This window comes from Varroa jacobsoni, unplaced genomic scaffold (genome assembly GCF_002532875.2).
Source record: "Varroa jacobsoni isolate VJ856 unplaced genomic scaffold, vjacob_1.0 contig00824, whole genome shotgun sequence".
NCBI lineage: Eukaryota > Metazoa > Arthropoda > Arachnida > Mesostigmata > Varroidae > Varroa > Varroa jacobsoni.
In genome coordinates, this window is record NW_019214535.1 from 10166 (window position 1) to 29018 (window position 18853).

The following is an 18853-nucleotide window of genomic DNA, read 5'->3' on the forward strand; positions in this document are numbered from 1 at the left end:
CTTAGTTCTAGGTCTATTGATTTGGATACCAACTGTATATATGAATTTTATGCTGCTCGGTCGGGCCAGTTTCTACGCTCTACAAATCAGGGAAAAGCCATATAGCGAATAACTGAAATTTTCCATTGTTCTGTGGAAGACCTACGATGCGTTCTGATTATTTAAAATGCAATTGATTTAACTAAGTAATATAATTAGACATAATAGAAAGATGAGGTAGTTGTCCTGCTCGCTATTTCGCGACGTCTCCGTACTTACGAACCCCGTGCTCAATAACGGCTCTTTCTAGTGGAGAACGAAAAAGCTTTAAGAAACGATCAACCGATCGTATCTAGCTACTATTATGAGTCTCGAATTTTAAAAAAGCCACAGTTGTCGCCTTCTAAAATGACATTGGTAACAATACATCAAAAATCTGACAACACGGTAAACAATATCTAGAAGCGAATGAAGTTGTAAAATATCTTAAAGCAAATCATGGAGTTTTGGCTACACTATGGAGGTCTATAACTGCTTCTCTATGAGCATTGTCTTTTATAAAATCTATAAAAGTACACATCTTCAATCTATCAAAGTACGGGCATAGTACAAAATTCTAAAGTATACTGGTATTGACTATTTAGCGTGCCAATCTATATCAAGGCTACACAACAATAAAGCGATTTCATGTAACGAAATTATCACACTTAAAAAATTGCCCAGTTTGCTGCCTTTCTATTGCCCCCTGCTATCTATACTTTGTCTTCGTTTCTCTCTCAGTAGCAAATTTTGCCAATCGAGATCACTCTCACAGCGCAGATGTTCTACGTAGAGTATTTCGAATGTTTACGTTTGGTGGTGGTGGTGGTGGTGGTGGTGCTGGTGCTGCTGCTGCTGCTGGGCATTGCTTCAGACGGTTGGCTTTCATTACGATACGAAGTATGACTCTACCGGGCTCCAAATCTAAACAGCCCTGCTAGACCTGAAGCTTAATAGACAGACATCCTATCACGGGACTGTCATCGAAGGATGACAGTTAGAAGATCGACGAAGGAGGCCAAGTTAACACAGTGGTCTGTCTCAATGGTCGCCTAATTCTTCGTAAGGCTTCGGGATAGTGAAGGCCGTGCTGAGAGGCCAGTCGTTGTTCGTTAGGAAGATAAGAAGTGAGAGGCTGTCTCGTAACGGCTTTCGCTTGCATATGGATATATCCGCTTTGATATGAAGTGTAACATTCGTGTTTTAACGCGAACAGAGACCGAGCAGTTTGCAATAGGCCAGCTCGCGTCTAAGGAAGGGCCTAAAGAACAGACAGAACATTTTTCACTTAATGACATTTAGCATTTTTATTACGTTTATTTACATCTATTTACAAACAAATTGTAACTACACACTATGTACTAGTATTCATATTTTTTCCGTTATTGTTCAACACGAACAGATAGAGACGGTGTTGGTATATCCTTCGGATACGCCATCGTCGTAGTGACTACCAAAAGAACTGGTTGACTAGACATTGTAAACACTCCAACATCATCATAATGTTCCCTGCGGTAGAGAAACGCATTAAAAAAGTGTCAATGTGTAATAAACGAATGTTTCGATTTCGCTAGCGGAATAGATTTTACGTTTGAAAAATGCTACACTAGAAAAATTTAGGTTCTGTTTAATGTTCTAATCTCACTCGTAGAAATGCACATAGGCCTTCAGCGCGTTCCTTTTGGGTGTTTAGGAACTTTTCCATTCCTTCAGTGGCACGTATGTTGCAGTTATACACGCTTAGGTCTGCTGTTATAAATATCGGTGAATTAACAATATTCTTTCCGTCTTCGACTCGGTATTTTATCATATATTATATTATTAATATAATTCGGATAACAACGGAGTTTTATCGACTTGAAATATGGTTACGCTCGCCGTGGGCAAAAAGCTGTTGTACTAAGCGATACGTTCCGTTACGTTACTAAATGGCCATCTAATTTCGTAGTTAGTTATATTAAGAGAATTCTGGTCGTCGCCCCGCCATTAGCATTGTGTGAAGTTAAACATGAGCAAGAGGGACTGAAGGTAAAAAGTTCCTCTTGCCCGCCAACCCCCAACTACGAATCATCATCAGTCAAATAGCGTTTGAATTTATTTAGGTGAAATACACATAATCGTTTAATTTTTTTTATTACTGACTATAGATCATGTGTTCGTCAACCGTGATGGTGGTGTGGCCCGGGAACGTAGGCAAATTATTATTATTATTTTATGATTAAGTTCAATAGACTCGTCCTGCCGGCTGTCGTCAAGTTGACATCGACCTGGAACCATTGAGAAAAGGCTACAAACTCCAGTGTGAAATACCGATACCGCATTATAGTGCACTACATATGTGTATATATGTTCTTCAAAGCTTGTGTGCAATGACCAGGTGGTCCTCAAGAAGCTCGCAGACCAAGTATGGAGCGAAAGTGCCCCTCTTAGCCTACGAGTTTCTTGTCGACTAATCAAATGAACACGGAAGGTACGATCCACTTTGAGGGTACAGCAAATTACGAAAAATGAAATCAGCAAATACAAACTTCACCCAGTATAAATCATCCATGCAGAGCTTAGGAAGATTCTTCTGCCCAAAGACAACTTTCAGGTGTTAGTTTTGAAGATAGCCTTGGTATGCTGTGAACTGCCGCATTCGCTTATGCCCCAAGGCCTGAAAGGTTCGGAATGTTAGCTGGATTAGGCTTTTGACTTAGCGCAAACCACGCCAGATGATGATGTTTAGTTGTCCATATCCATAACGTATGGAGTAAATAGGAAACCGTGTAAACGCACTACAAATCTGACCACATTGTTTCGCCGACGAGTTGAAAGCAGTGATATCTGCGTTTACCTTTCGGACAAAGAGAACCACAAAAGCCTCTGTTCTCCACAAACACCTCTACAGTGAAAGTCTCAAGCATTGTAAACGCATTGACCTTAACATCTGAAACTAATTTGTACAATATTTTATGATATACAAACGCAGCAACATCAATGACCCAGACTAAACGACAATTGTCTTCAATATAGGGTCATCAGTTAGTCGGACTAGCTTTTTTTTTTTGAATCACTTGACCTGCTGCTTGGCTTCCGTTGAAGCGTGATCTGTTTGTATAGGCGCTGTCATTATTTATGGCTGTCGTACGGAACGTATAGACGAATCTTGTCAATCTTGCCCCTAGCAACAACAATTTCGAAGTGTATTTCTGTTTCGAGGGAGGGTAAAAACGCAGTGGCCATTCTCACACTCCAATTAATCGGTAATAGTTTTGACAACAACAAACAACAACAACAACAACAACAATGGTTAAATCACTATTTTTGCTGCCAACTCTTACCTCACGCTCGATTACTATACTATACTCTACCGTTCCATTTCTTCTTACATGTTTACGATTAGAGTTTGTGAAATAACGTAAAATATATAACGGAGAAGATTGTTGGCAGGGTGTCCTGATGGCCGACATTTCATACCTTATTTCACTCGCTTATTTTATATCGTAAATAAATATCTGTCTACAGTTCGCCACCGGTTGACGTTAACGCCTAGCAACAAACCGGTTCTAAACGTATCAGAATCATATGTTTCTGCTAAGATTGGCTTGTGGTAATAGTAACGCTACTAGTACTATGAATAATGTGTAGTACTTCTTCAGTAAGGTTCTATATATATATATATATATATATCAAGCCAATTGTGAGCCATTTCGAAAGTTACTATCGTTCTTACTGCGTTAACTCAACTCTTGCGTAGCTCATCGTTTTGCTAAACTAAACTATATCCTATGATGGACACAGACAACACATCGTGGTATAAGTGGGTGCCAGACAATGCATGTAGAGAAACATTTTCTTTTTATGTCGAACAAGAACATCGGTATATCGTTTCGTCGCTGCTATATTCAACCGTTCATTCCCTCATCGCTCTGTCCTCTTATCCTGCCACTTCTGTGATTTTTATCGCGCGCTATTAGAACTTAAACTTGCCAACTCCAGAAGCTGCGCATTGAACTTCCTACTCACAATACAACGACTTTCGGCTTCGAGATATTAACGACTTTTTAGGGATACCAGATTCACACTAACGTAAAGCAGCCTAGTAGACTGCTAGTTATCCAACTGTCCCAAATTACGGAGAGACTATAACCACTAGAGCGCTGAAAACGGCAAAAAATAAATCGGTGCGATACACCTTCATAAGCTATTATTTCAGTTAGTATTTATTATCTGAAATCGGCTATTTACAAAAAAAGTGTATGAAAAACGCTAGCAACAGAATGTATTGGTACTGTGTTATGTGGATTCTGGCCGTATATATCGAGCCCTATGCAGGCTCTCATGGAGAGAGCGTATTTTTTTTATTTCTTGACGGATGAATTTAGTCGACGTAAATAATGAACCGAATAACTGCTTGAAAGATCCCCGAATGGCCGCACATGTTCCGTCCATAGGTTTATACACATATATAGGTGTATAGGGCCGCTTAGCGACAGAGGCGGCAGTATTGACGTTTACACCTTATACAGGTATCATGTTATAACGGAAGAAAAAGCGCTATTCCCTATCATTAATAAGATCTTCACAACAATTTCCGAGTCTTTATATAGATTTACTAGCTTCTGAGAATGCTTTATACTTAAGCCCCGATAGGAACACCCAATTTTTCCCATTTCGACCTTTCTTCTCCGTTCAATACACGTCTAAATTTCAGCAGGCTTTAGCAGTCGGCCTGTGAAAGTTTGGACTCAACGCCGAAACGTTGCTAGAAGCCGTGAGTGTCCTACACAATCAAATAACAATAGATTGGTACCCACGTACTGTTCTGCTTGGGTATTGTTCGTCCATTGTAAAAGTTCAGGTTAAGGCCAAGTCCGTGCATATTTGCTATCTAGTCAGCGTTATTACAAATCGTATAAGGTAGCCCAGGGATACATCAAGTGACTGCGTTCTAGCGTACCAATACAAACCGAACCCGCAAAATAACACTCTTTACATAGTTTTTACATATAAATGTTGTATATCGATCAATTTGGCTGTGGATGAAGATGGTAACTTATGTAATACTGTTTGTAAAAATGTATGAGACTAGTCTGCGTGTATATATCATGAATTCTGCTCGTAATATGTAATTGTCTGGTACTATTGGCAAAGCCTAGCTACGACACTAATTGAAAATGGCCACTGCTGCTACCAATATAAATATTTCCATTACTGTTTAATTTGACAAAACTACTCCCCTAGAATGCTCAAGAAATGAAATAATCCTTTAAGGAGGTTAGAACAACAAAAGGAATCGACAGAGAGATTTAGAACTTTGAGTGAGAACAGTTGAGTAATATGGAAACAATTTTAGCTCTGTACCATAACTTGGGGCACTTCGGCTGGTCTATTTAACTGAGTGAGGATCAATATAATCTCCGCCCCTAGATTATTTGAAGCGCGTCGTTATACAAAGTAATACATTATATATAAAACACAGTAAGTAATAACGCATACGTCTATAACCAGGAATTGTACAGTTATATAGTATAACAATAAATTATATAATAATAACAATAATCCTCATCGTAATCACAATAACCTATTTCACTCGATGCACTAGGTATATCTTTAGCTATACCTGCGTAGATACATGTATACGTACGCAACGACTTCAAAGAGCTTTCACGTCTTGTAAGTAGTACTGCTAATAAAGTACTAATAATAATTATAATGAAGTACTTAACAGGATCATACTAGTCATGAGTCATAAGCAGGTCACGCGATCACTTAGAATAAACGTTTGAACCATATTTCAGGCAATATGTTTGTTATTTTAAAGATGAGGAAACAGACTGATATGGTAATATACTTAGTACTTGCGCCTAAACGCACATCGCCACGTATCATAGGAGCGTCGTATATTCTAGCTAGCGATCATCAGGCGCTAGAGGACCAGCTTTTACCCTGTTCCCCTGCCCACCCTTGGCTCATACGAGCAGCCTTAATGGTGATTGGTCATTAAATTATCATCGTACTTTGTTAACTTGTGTAGAAATGAAATAATATTGTCAGACAAATTCGTCCAACAACGTAAATTAACATCAACGTCAATAATACCAGTCAATATAGCACAATTTAGAGAAGTCTTTTGGGTTTTTGTGCTTAGTCACTTCACGTATGGTGCATAGTACTGGAATCATGGCTCCTGTTGTCCTGTAATTAACGGACGCCGCAACTTTTCCGTCACTTAGATCGTGTCACGAGACATCCGTGTAGCGGTTGTTATTCGTAGCGGATGTTGGCTTAAGTCAGTCGTCGGCGTCCATTTTCCCGGCCTTTAAACGTTTAAATAATCCCATGAACAGCGTCTTCATCTTCATCATCGTCGTCGTCATCATCGTCATCATCCGCAAGCAGGCTAAGTCCTTTGCGGTTTTCGCGTCTCCAATTTACGAGTCTCCTAATGAACAAGGCAGACCACATATTCCAAACGTTACATCTATCTTTTCTTGTACTATTTGAAGAAATAAGTGTGTCACTTAGCAGAACATAGATTTAATTATTGTCGAGTGTTTAGATACTTTTGTTAAGACTTTACTAAATTGAGAAGAACCATATGTTCCAACGAATCTTTTGGATAGAGGCATTGGTTGGTTAGAATGGGTGCGTATATAAACGCGGACTTCGATAACAAACAATCTTCTACAAATCGGGGACTCGTCAAGCGATCTAGGCCCCGGGGCTAAGGAGAAACTGAGAATGGTTGAGGCTACAAAGCGTGACCCAACCTCCTGACCAGACGTAGTTTGCATCCGACCAGGACGAGCAGAAGTGCAGTTACGCAAAGGCCAAGGGCGATCGCTAGTATCACTCCAGATTGGGCCTCAGCAGGACTTGCATGTTTTTCACCGGAGTCCACCTGCAGCGAAAATAACATCAGCAACATGATCATGGTCAACAGCAGCAGCAGCAGCATGAGGATGATCAAATATGTGGTCGTATCACTATTATCACTCATAAGTCGCATAAATTAAATAAGGCTTCGTTACGGAAGCTATTTACTAAGATACCGATTATATAACTTTATATACGGGATTTCACATAGAGGTGAAAGTGTTGCAAACAAACAATAACTTAGATATACTATTACACATTTAGTATATATATATAAAGAAGTTTTCGGGGTCTTGTTACGCGTTTCAATAATCATTTTACCAGGATGTTTGTTAATATCCATTTAGACTAACTCGTAAGTAACAAGCATGCAAAGTATTTCCTCTTCTTTTAATGTGCATCTTAGCTCATTTTTTTTTATAATGTAATTTAGTTTTTTTTTGCTTAGCTTACCTGCGTAAGACTTATACTCATACTGGGTGAATCATGTTCGTAGCCATCATCGTGCTGATCCGGTTTCTTAACTTTTAACGTTGAAGTCTCTTTTGCGTTTAAGATTTGGGCCTGGCTTTGGAGCGGCGTTGAGTGCCTTTCTTGACCTATTCTCGAGGTACCAAAATGGCTATGTCCTTTTGCTTTACTGTCTGCTTGATCTGGACGATGATGAACAGACTTCAGACGTACAGATGAATCCGCCGCGTATACCATCTGATCCTCTGGCTCGCCACCCCGATACCTAACGTAAAAATGTAAGCAGTATATCTATTAATTTCAACTAAATCGTATCTCTATTAAGCTTTATCAATATTCAAAGTCCAATATTCAAACTTTACGCCGAGTTTAAGCCTTAGATATGGACGTTTCTCGGGAGACAAATAAAACATCTACCCTATTTCACTCGATAAAAGCTTCAAAAAGTAAACAGTTCGTTAACAGGCCAATGTTACATCATAAAATCGTCGTGTATTTTTTGAATGCATCAATCTTCATCAGAAATTAGAAACTATGGTGTGCTAGAGACGGTATTAGGCACATTGGGCTTGAACATTTCGCCCGGTAGCTGTGACGGACGAGAAGGATGGTGTATCTTCGTCGCTGTAAAGCATGGAGTGACATTAATAATCCAGGAAGATACGCTTAAGCTCAGAGTTGGCCAGATCTTCATCTCACGAGGACTATGGTTTGGGTTTGAGATACAAAAGCGATTTTATACACTGGGAATTATTCGAATAGAAGATGACTGTTAACAGGAACCTCCATATGGGCCAACTGCTTTAAGCGAACTAGGCTTTTCAATATGAAAGACTCGATAGGTAACGAGAAATGCCGGATCATACATGGTAAGCGGTGCTAAAACTGCTGTGCAAGAGCAAAACGCTCTCTTGTAACCACCAGATTCCCATTCATCTTTTCTGTTCATTGCCAAATGAAATAGAAAACCGTACGTTTATTAGAGAAAAGAAGCCTTGTTGAATAATACCTGATCATTTCTGGTGAGGTAGAGTTACTTATATAATAAATTGCTTCATTGATAGATGGGAGAAGGTAGCGAGACGTGACAGCAATTATACAATAAATTATATATTTGCTAGCCTTTTTTTTTTGCTACGCTGATTATAAAATGAAAAATCGACATTGTTTATGTTACAACCTCATTACCTGAAGTAGTTTTTGTTGCTTTTGTTGTAGATGTTATTTTGGCATGAAGTTTCGTCACTTCGGTCTCTACAATCGATTTCCCCATTGCAAAGTTTTGCCGTAGAAATGCATGAAGAATCGTCGAGACATCGGAAACATCCACCAAGTGGACTTTCGTTTCCACCTGTCAGCGGTATGAGAACTCTTACGTGAGAACAATCTCTTTCTCACGTAATACAACGGTATAACAGATAGCTTAGAGTCTGAGGTAATACTTTGATAAGCTGTTTTCGACCTGTTGCTTATTTATGCACTTCTATATTTAACTGGGTGAAGCTTTTTCACAGTCTACATAGACAACGAGTAAATCCAGAGAGCCGTTCAGCATATCGAGTATTTATTAGTAAAATCTTAAGCTAATCAAGAGTGAGTGGACTTTTACGCTGGAAATTAAATAGATACACACAAAAAAGCGCAGTTTACTGTTGGTAATTTGGCTGTTTCATCTATAATTACGAAACAGAGCGGGCTCTAGAAGGTGGCTAGTTCTCTGGAGGCGATAGTATTCAATGATAATTTTGAATTTAAATCAATATATGAAATATTCAAAGGTTGTACCTTTAGTATCTGGGTTATTCTTAGATTTTTCCAAACCGCGGAGGCCATTGTTCTTACTGTTGTTAAGATCCTGTATTGAGCTCTTGCCCTGAGAGGCTGAATCATCTGCAGTTAACTGGTAAGGGTAAGTTCCTGTTTGCTTCTGTAACTGCGAGTGACCATGAGCGTGGTTTGGCAATCCATGGGTGAGGCACGATGTGATATAGTTCTCGTTCTCCGTGAAGCTGCACAGGCGACTTCCAGGGCCGCAGTCGAACAAATAGCACTTCCGACTCACAACATCTCTTCCTTGCACCTCTTCCACCCTCTGTAAAGCATTTCTATATTGAAGAAATCATTGAAGCTTGTAACAATATACTGGCAAGGTCGCCCAGTTAAGACATAATCATTTTTAAAGTGTTTTGTATTGTTGGAAATATTTCTATTCGAAAATAGGTATAGCCCATCAATGTGCATTTAACCCTTATTCCATTCGGCTGCTGCATCCTGATGTCTTCTCATTTGCTTCCAGCATCATTACGTTTTTACCCGATGTGAAGCCTTGCGTATGTACGACTTATATTATGTTCTATAGCTCTGTATATGGGCCCTTCTACGCTTTGTTCTGCGGGGTTTTTCTTTGTACCAGTTTACGACTCCTGCCATCACCCGCTGTAACGTATTCCACTTGTTACAATATACGATCGACTGCTTTTAAACATTCGGCGAGTCATGCACCTTCTACCTCCTTAGTGGATATGAATAAGTATATTTTGCCTGTTATAGGTACAAATGTTTACTCTGAAAGCCTGACTCAATCGCTTCAAAAGCTTTTCCATAGCCCGCTCTCAATTTTCCAGGAAAAACTGCCGCAGAGATACTTTTGGGTAAGGGCCTCAATACGATTGATCATAACTATCGGGGTCAGCTAAAACAAGCAATTCCAATATACATATAATCTTTTCTATTTCTCTTTTCTTTTTTTAGTCGAAAGACGAAAATGCGCTGGTCTACGGCGCCGTGTTCGAATGTTGACCCCTGTGTCCTTTCGCCGGGTAGGTAAACTCGTTATGACAGCGCTACCATCGCGAAAATAATCCAGCAGCTCTGACGACCGACCCTGCGCAAATGATTGAAATCAATTATCAATTAGCGACAGCCTTTTGCAAAACGATTTTTTTATTATTGTACATTAACAGATTATACGTGACTGGTTTTCAGCGTTTCACTCTAGTCATATTCTTCGCTTGCTTACCGCTAAAATTGCTTCTTATGTTTTTGTCTACTGATCACTATAGCAACTGCAGGTGTCCCGAAAGACGACTGTGTTTTCGTCCTAAATTGACCAAACAGTATCGAGTTCCTTCTTGGTTTCATTTCAAATAATTTTAATTAACATTAGAGATTAGCAGTAGCTCATTGTTCTATTTGACAGTGTACATATTGTAATTCTTGTTCTACTAAGACGTTGTCCAAATTAATTACAAGGAGGCTACAATGAAATATAAACATGATCTTCCTAAGCAACAAATATGTTTTTACACTGTTTCAATATTGTCGCTTTTTAATCACACAATTATTTACGGGTAAACTAACAGTACAATCTTAACATTTGCGAAGACGTAAGAAAATACTGAATTTTTTCAAAAGGACTTTTCTATTTAGCCGTAGCAAAAAAACTATTTGCGCTTAATCATTAGACGAAAATAAAAAAACACACATAATATTTTAAGTAAAAAAACATTAATGTAAGCAAACAACGAATGACCATTGAAATGTTTATTATCATCTTCTTTTGCTTTTTCATTGAAGACTTGCAAAAACTTGCGGAAATTTATCACTTTCAAAGCATTCATTGCTTAAAATAAAGATATTTTCCTATGTATTCATTCAAGCTGTACGTAAATATGATACACGGTACTATGATTAGAAGATATCTAACTAGATCAGTCGCCATATCGTTGTCTTATGCTTTATTCTGTAATTCTATTCTCGTGAAAATCTTCGAAAAACGGCGATCATTCAATAAGTTAATGTGTACATACGTACATACATACAAATAAAATAGAGTAGAAGTCTCTGGATAATTTGAGCTTTCGTCCTACATCTGGACAGTTGAACAAAACTGGAGTAGTGAATTAGGAAATTGCTGAGTTGTTATGACTTGAGGTGACATATATGTTCTTCTTCTCGATACGAGCGATACATTTCTTGTCTCCGCACGTGTATACGTGCGGCCAAATATCTTTATTTCGTTTACCTCTAACGCTAATAGGTCTACAGACCAAGCACCATAAAAGGACCTAGCCTGTTGGAAGAACACTTTCCTCTAGCCACAGCTCGCCATGGAACATGTTATACGACATATTCAACGAAATTCAAAAGACAATGCTGCTAGCAATTCGGCTAGGCTTAATCTATGTTATTATGGCGGCCGTGCGTCCGCTATAAGCTGTAAATTGGCCGCAGCCGCGCTACGTCTGTCGGGGGAAACGGCGAAGGGTTGCCCGGCCATGGGTCAATTGGTGGTATTCTGAAAAATTGGCATTTGCAAATATTCGAGTCAGCTCGTCAGTAGCGCTTTGTGCTGGTCAGTAATACAAGCGGAAGGGGAACCATACAGTTGGCTATAGCTAACCTCCGAGGAGCTGATAAACTACTTTCGAAGGATGCGGCGGCGTGCACCATTGCACAAATCCTGCCTATGTACACTAGTACTTGGGAAGACCAAACAGTCAGAATGCATGAGGAGTTAGAAGATAGATTCTCTGTGTTTGAGGTACTTCGCTTCCTTGCACAGGTTCAATCGAACGAGGCAGCTGGATCGGACCTGACCCACAATGAGCGCTTAGCCTATACCGCTAGACAAGTGTAGTGCTTACTTTCGACATGGATGCCTACCAGCAAGCCGGAGGACGGCTACCCTCCCCAACGCATTATCCAGAAAGCCACCCACTTGACTCGGCTTTATGGAGGGCGACCGCAAACGAAAGCTTTTGCTATGAACTTTCTGGTCAACTCAATACACGCCAGTTGACGACATTGTTGGGTGCTCGTTCATGGATTCCGGCTGAACAATTGTTCCTTGCGGATTTTTCATAGCACCCACGATTCGCACAACATGTGATATACCGCATTGAGTCTGTCGCGGACCCGTACAGGTGTTCTTCGCTGTGTTGGGGGTTTTAAGTCGGCGTTCAATATAGCTGACAGAGAATGGGTTTTAATAAGGCTAGCAGAATACGAAGTCTCACAGAGCATGCTGCATTTTACCAGAGCGATACCGAAAAAAAACTCAAGTATTCTATGTAGAGTGACTCGTTTCACCAACTGGTATCGCGCAGAATGATAACTTGAACCCTCTTCTTTTCTTTCCGTTCTTGAATAGCCTATCACTCCAGCGAAACAGGTAAAAGGATTTCTGTATGCCGATGATTCTGTCATTTTTGAAAGAAGCCGGCTTCCTGTTCACTGCGCGTGCGCCAGGCCGTCGTAATATATGCCAGAGAGATGCCATGAAGTTTTGCAGTGGAGGCCATCGCCTCCGCATGTGCGCATCGTTCGACAGAACGGTTTTGAAGTACGTCGGTAGCTTCAGTTGTATAGGGGTGAATGCCCGAGCTTCGCATAGCATATCATGAATAGAGCGCAGCAAACGATGGTTGCGAATGTAGGAATATACCATTAAGTGTTTACTTGAGCAAAGTTATGGCCTTGTTAAAAATAAAAGTTGGCTGGATTGCTTCCCACGGAATACAAATTGTGTGGAAACACTTCTCATTAAAGCAGCTCGAAAGACTTGAACCTTGTTCCTAAAACGTGCTAAAACAAATACGCATATTCTTTAGGTGACACATCGCTATTCATAGTAGGACTCGAGGTGCAGCTAGAAACTGCCGATTCCTATCTTATGTGGGTTAATCAGCACATCGATACTGAGTTTTATAATATTCTAATTGTGCTAAATGGAGGCTGGAAAGGGCCGGGCAGAACGAATTTTCGAATATAGGTATACGTTTCACGGTAGACAGGCTTCATCGGATCATTTGTGCGACAGTAGATTTTCATTTGTTGAGGGTTACGTCTGTCTGTATAGAACGTGGTGCGATATGGCCCAAATGCGGCGCACCATCATACGCTGCAGTATACTGCTGGACAGCCTCTTCGACAAAACTCGCTCATTTTAAAACTTGATTGTTTAATAGTTCACATATTTCCTGCTACTTTAACAGATGTAGAATGAAGATTCTCCAAATATTTAAACACATATATATATATACACACATCCTCAAGGTAGATACTTTAGTTCTTTAGCTCAAGTGACGGATGTGACAACTCGTAGCCGAAAACCGTTAACCATAGGAAAGTCTCGATTCTAGTAAGAAATAAAGTAACGTTTTTTTTTACGATATCAAGTAGTATTTTATTTAACGATCAAAGAACTTATCGCGATTAGCTCTTCAGGGTTCACGATTCAACAGGGATTTGAAGAAATAAAGACAGGTGAAGTGATCAGGACGGCCGTGCGGCGGGCCCCTTTTAACAAACACACTCATTCTCATATCTTGCGTACTATAGCGCCAAAGTGTACTGGCGCCTCGTTTTTTTTGCGCCACGTTCCCTTCAAAGTGCTATTTCAAAAATACAGTAACCTTTACGTTTATAACGAAAGCGTATTACTAAGCGAGATCTTTGAGATTGTATTTTAATGAATACGGTACAGCGAACCTGATCAGTCCGAAGGTGAATGATCTGGATTCACATAGGCCCACTAATGCGTGCATTATGTAATCTGAACACGTTGCTAACGGTATAGGTGTAACTCTTCACTTTGGAGTATCCTAATCGTTCTTACACCGCACTCAGGCGCTCATACAAGAATTCGTCGACTTGATCTTCTAGGTAACCCTTCTTGGACCTCTCGAAGCCTTATTTCCTGCTGGCAATCAATCCTGCTTCACTGAACTGTCGATTTATGTTTCGGAACAATCGACGATCAGCAGGCGTTTATTGGGAATCATTCCCCATAAGCTCGTCCTCTGACAAGCGCGTTGCGGTCAAGAGTATCATGTGTTAAATGCGTTTCTGCTTTCCCCCGATCTGTGAATTAGTCTACTGGCTAGAAACATAGTTAAATGATTGGCATGTCTTCAGATACGCTCTTTAGTAGAATATTTCTGGATAAAAACGTATTTCGTCTCTTTTCACAAGTATCGAAGCCGCGTTATGACGGTGTTGACTACTTAGGGTCACTAGTTATTACGACAGCAACTGATAATAGGCTGTCATCTACTTTTCGCTCGTCAGCAGAACACCAGCTTGTAGCAAAGGGAAGATATGCTACTTTTCCTCAAATAGGAAGCTTATTTCCACACATGGTTGTCGCGAATGGGCCTCTGGCTGGCACTCGGTGAACGAAACGAGCATTGTCTTTAGACAGCAACTCTTTGAGAACGGGCCACTAAGTAAAATGTATTCAGTTGGCTGATTCAATAGTAGATGTAATGAATCTTCTTGCTTTCAGCAATGTCCATTTGTTTAGCTAGGCAGAGTTCCGAGGGAATCACAGTTCCCTCTCTGAACGGGTGGTCTTTAAGCGGTATCATGCACTCTCAAATGGTGTCTGTAAAAACGAAAAACGTCTCATTTTTACGCAAAATCTAATAGGCATTGTAACATTGTTAAAATGAGTACTTCGATTGCTGAACGGTAAAAATTGACTTGGAAACCATAATAATTCGTGCATTTATCCGTAGATTCATACTAACCAGGGTGCCAAAAATGGCAACGTTACATTGCGTCGTCTCCCAGCACCAAATTAAACAATCTTCATTTGTTGCTGTTACCGTATCGTTTAAGTATCGCGCACCATTTGCCTGTGATGCTGTGGGTTGAATTATTTGCCCGTGACGGATAGAAAACAAGCGAATGATGCGCGCTAAATCTGCACCCGGACTCGTTAAAACGCCATTTACCTGATTCAACGACAATTGTTAGAAGGATACTTCTTACGTGCAAATGCCTATTTCACTTTTGATAATTTGTGCCACTTGTCTATAGATCCTGAAACAATATAGCAGGAATAAGGATGACGATCATGCACAGTTCTCCACTTGGCCTAGCTGAAACATATTTAATAGCTGGAAAAAATAAAAAGACTTTGAGTGTGGGGCGACCGCCATATCATTCGGACGGCGAAGCTAGAGCAAGTCGAAGATAGATGAGCAAATATATTCATCGTGTCTGGAAGGATTCTTCTTATATAAACCGTAACTAACTGATCTAGTACTATCGGTTTTGTTCTAAACGCATCCTATGATAGGATCTGTCGTACTTTCTCAACTGCAATTGACTACTGTGATCCTGGTAGCCTTTCGATGCCGGAGACTAAAGGGATTTAGATGCTATCCAGTTTGATAACATGCTCCAAGAAGAAACCATTTCAAACTCGTTACGGCCCTACCGTGTGGACACGAGAACGGCAAATTTAGGGTTCACTTACTGTTTGTTAAAGGTCAGGTATATTTGCAACCTTAAATAGAAAGCTAACAGGTAAAGTGTTTTGAGAATCATATTTTGCATTTAATCAATTCTAATTTCTTCAAGCCGCAATAGATTTATCGCGCATCTATCTATCTATCTGCACTTCAAGCGTAGATATAGTCGACAATTAGAAATAAACAATATAAATCGTTTGTTTCATGAAAAAATAACACTAATTACATTTGTAACTTTAGATGGAAGTGGCATAGGGCTCGGGTAAGGATTTTACACGAACATCCGGAACTCTTTTGGTGCGAACCTACCTGTAACACGGAAGCAATCACGAACATAGCGAATGCGAGACCTGTAAACATGAGTAAGAACATTGAAGAACGTAGACGACATCCGCAAGAGAACGTTATACATTGCTATGTTACCTATAGCCTTTTTTTGTACTTCAGTTGTTCTTGAACGAGCAAGGCAGAGGTTGTTTCACGTGTCAAATAACTGGAATGGATATTCGAAAGCTGGGTCATTACAGATGACGTTATGCTAACTGACCGTAACGCGGTTTGTCGTTATTTATTTGCTGAATAATCCAAAGCTGATTCGGCATATTTGACAATAACTTTAACAATCCGAATGATATTCGAAATTAGGCTTGTGCTTGTACCAAACATCGCAATACATTATAGGATTACTATTATAGTGGTACATTTATATTAGGTCGTAGGTCCTGGAAGAAGTTCGAAAACGACATTCTAGCTTATTCCATACCTTGAATGAACTCTGTGAGTGACGCGATTTTTGAAAACATAGCGATAATATGAAATTGTTATCTGGTTATCTATTTCCCCTGTCCAGCCTTTCTTGTTCGCAGGTTGATCGATCACTTATGTTGGGACTCTTGTCGGCAAAACTCCTTTCACCACTGGCCGATATAGAAGGTCAAAGGATCCGAGTGACGAGGTACTGTGTCAGAACAAAAAGTGACCAATAACCGTTACAGCCATAGGCTTACAAGTAATTTCAGCTGCTTTTAAGAAATCGATAACTGTTCGAGGTTATATGTGTGTGTTTTATAGAGATATTAACAAGATTTAATTTATGGAAAACCTTGTTGTTGGCATAGGGTATATATTTTGGGAAAGCGCATTTAGCAAAGGTTTACTACAGAACTGTAGAAGCTGATGCTATAAATTGTATATAGAAAACAAAAGTAGTTTATCTAACCGACGCATTAACGCATCCCTATAGAATATTTTTCTTCATCAGTCTTACAACGCGCTCTGAGAAAGACGTAGCATTGTTCCGAATACGCTCAGGCGTTATGATGTTGAACACGTTTAACGCGTAATTTGTTCGTAAATACTTTGCATGGGTGTCTATGGTAATTTGGTAAGAATAATGAACCCGCGTAACTTTCCAAGCACTCAGTGTATTTATTGTATATTAAAAAATTATATTACTGCGCGTGGACGGACACTTAACAAGTAATTTTCATACACCAGAACTTTAAGTTGCTTTACTCAAACATTAGATTAATAAATGCATTATGTTAAAGTCGGAGCGTTTTAACTCAAACGTGCGAGAACGATGTTCCCTAAGTTGAATAGCCAGTAATATCGATTACTCGCGTACGGTCCATCGAGGAGGATATAGATAACTTCATACATAATTATCAACATACGCAAAGGAAATACCTATGTGACCCTATACAACTCACCCAAGATTGACGAAAGGCCAGATTTTGCCTGGGTGAGGAGACGATACCGTATAACAGGGAGATGAAGTGTGCGTAGGAGGCCCTTAGTTTGACCGAAACGATTTCTCGCTTATCGCGTTGCCTATACTCGCGCATGTGATGGTGGTTGAAGTTTATTAGAGTAGTACTTTGTTCGGGCGTAATACTGAATACGTATTGAAGATAAGCAGATGACCATATGAAGGCGCTTGTAACTCGAACCTAGGCAACAAAAAACCACGAGCCCCCACTGTCGGGTAGCCGTTCGTCCAATGCGATTTGACCCGATTAGCACCACAACGGTAAACGAACTGTCAGCTCGTTACAATTTGTGGGTATCGTGGCTGCTTCTGTAAATTCGATACGCGGCGATTAGAAGAAAAAAATCACGGCAGCAATTGTAGGCAGCTGTAGGTCGTACGACTAGATGTCTCCCTTTATATAGCGCACACGGTGGGTGCGCGGAACAGCGGACACTGAGCAGGCACTAACCTAAGGAATAGTAATGGATGGTTCCTACGCCGGGGGTCGGAAGATACCCCTCACGACCCCTCTGCCTCTATTCAGGGGAGAGTAGCGGATCAAGATGGCGGCGGCGGCAAAAGGAGCGCGAGAGCCACATCGTCTGCTAAAACAGGCCGGCCAGACCGTGCGTGCCCGGGAACTTGCTCACATAAACTAATGTGTAAGCATTAGTCGTATAGATATATTTCGTCTAACAACAAGGCGCACATCCATGTCACCCATCAAACGGCTTCGCAGTTAACTTAAAGGCATTACGCCTCTGTATCGTTTAGCGTAGAAAATAGCGTAAAGGCGTATGCCTACGCACAACGCTATTCGGGCTGGACGGTTTTCTACTTTGTACGTGGTAAAGCATTTCAAAAACAGCAATATCATAGCTATTTACCAATTCTTATCATCTCAGCTTGCAATACAATAACGAACACAGCTGCAGATAACATCAACTTATAGTCTCGTTGCTTAACAGTGACCATACCTCTTCCGAACTTCCGAGAACAAAAAGGTCGATAAAACATTCATGATTAATTTTCAGTTCAGCTTATATGTGTATCGTTAACTTCATTAGAAAATTTGTGAAAGGAAATCGAATGAAAATTGTAAAAAGGAAATGTATGTATACACAACCATGAACCCGGTAGATGATAGTAAACGAAATTGCAGCAGAACGTACTCGAGTGAACTTCGGTGTAACTTATTATTAGTGGAGAAACTGTATCATATGGCTAAATATGTAACGACATTTTGTTCCTGATCGAATTCCTTATCGTGGAGTATCGAACGAGCGTGTTCTTTAATCGCCCACTTTTAAATATAAAAATAATCATACCCTTCCTATATAGGTAAGTCAAGCTAAATACTAACCTACAAATCAATGTTTGATTTCCTGATTCTACCGGTTTTGTTGTATTGCATATCTGCTCGTGTAGTATATTTTTAAACACTTTTTCTCAGATCTGTTGCGTCAGCGACTGACCTACGAATCTCTTT

At 40.1% G+C, this 18853-nt stretch overlaps 1 protein-coding gene across 2 annotated transcripts; it reads right to left on the reverse strand.

Moving 5' to 3' along the window:
• Positions 1-1298: 1298 nt before the first annotated feature.
• LOC111271646 (uncharacterized) lies at positions 1299-17854 on the reverse strand. 2 transcript variants are annotated; one of them, XM_022852578.2, is made up of 9 exons: positions 17324-17854; positions 16375-16569; positions 15921-15961; positions 14883-15089; positions 9136-9442; positions 8539-8701; positions 7333-7615; positions 6774-6904; positions 1299-6445 (listed from the first exon to the last, which is right to left on the reverse strand). In XM_022852578.2, exons 2-9 carry the CDS (start codon positions 16412-16414, stop codon positions 6331-6333), a joined length of 1287 nt encoding a protein of 428 aa, XP_022708313.1. In that variant the 5' UTR covers positions 16415-16569; positions 17324-17854; the 3' UTR covers positions 1299-6330. The 2 variants fall into 2 exon arrangements, with proteins under 2 accessions (XP_022708313.1, XP_086829111.1); XM_086972985.1 differs by lacking the exons at positions 16375-16569; positions 17324-17854 and adding an exon at positions 16159-16261.
• Between the last annotated feature and the right edge of the window lie 999 nt (positions 17855-18853).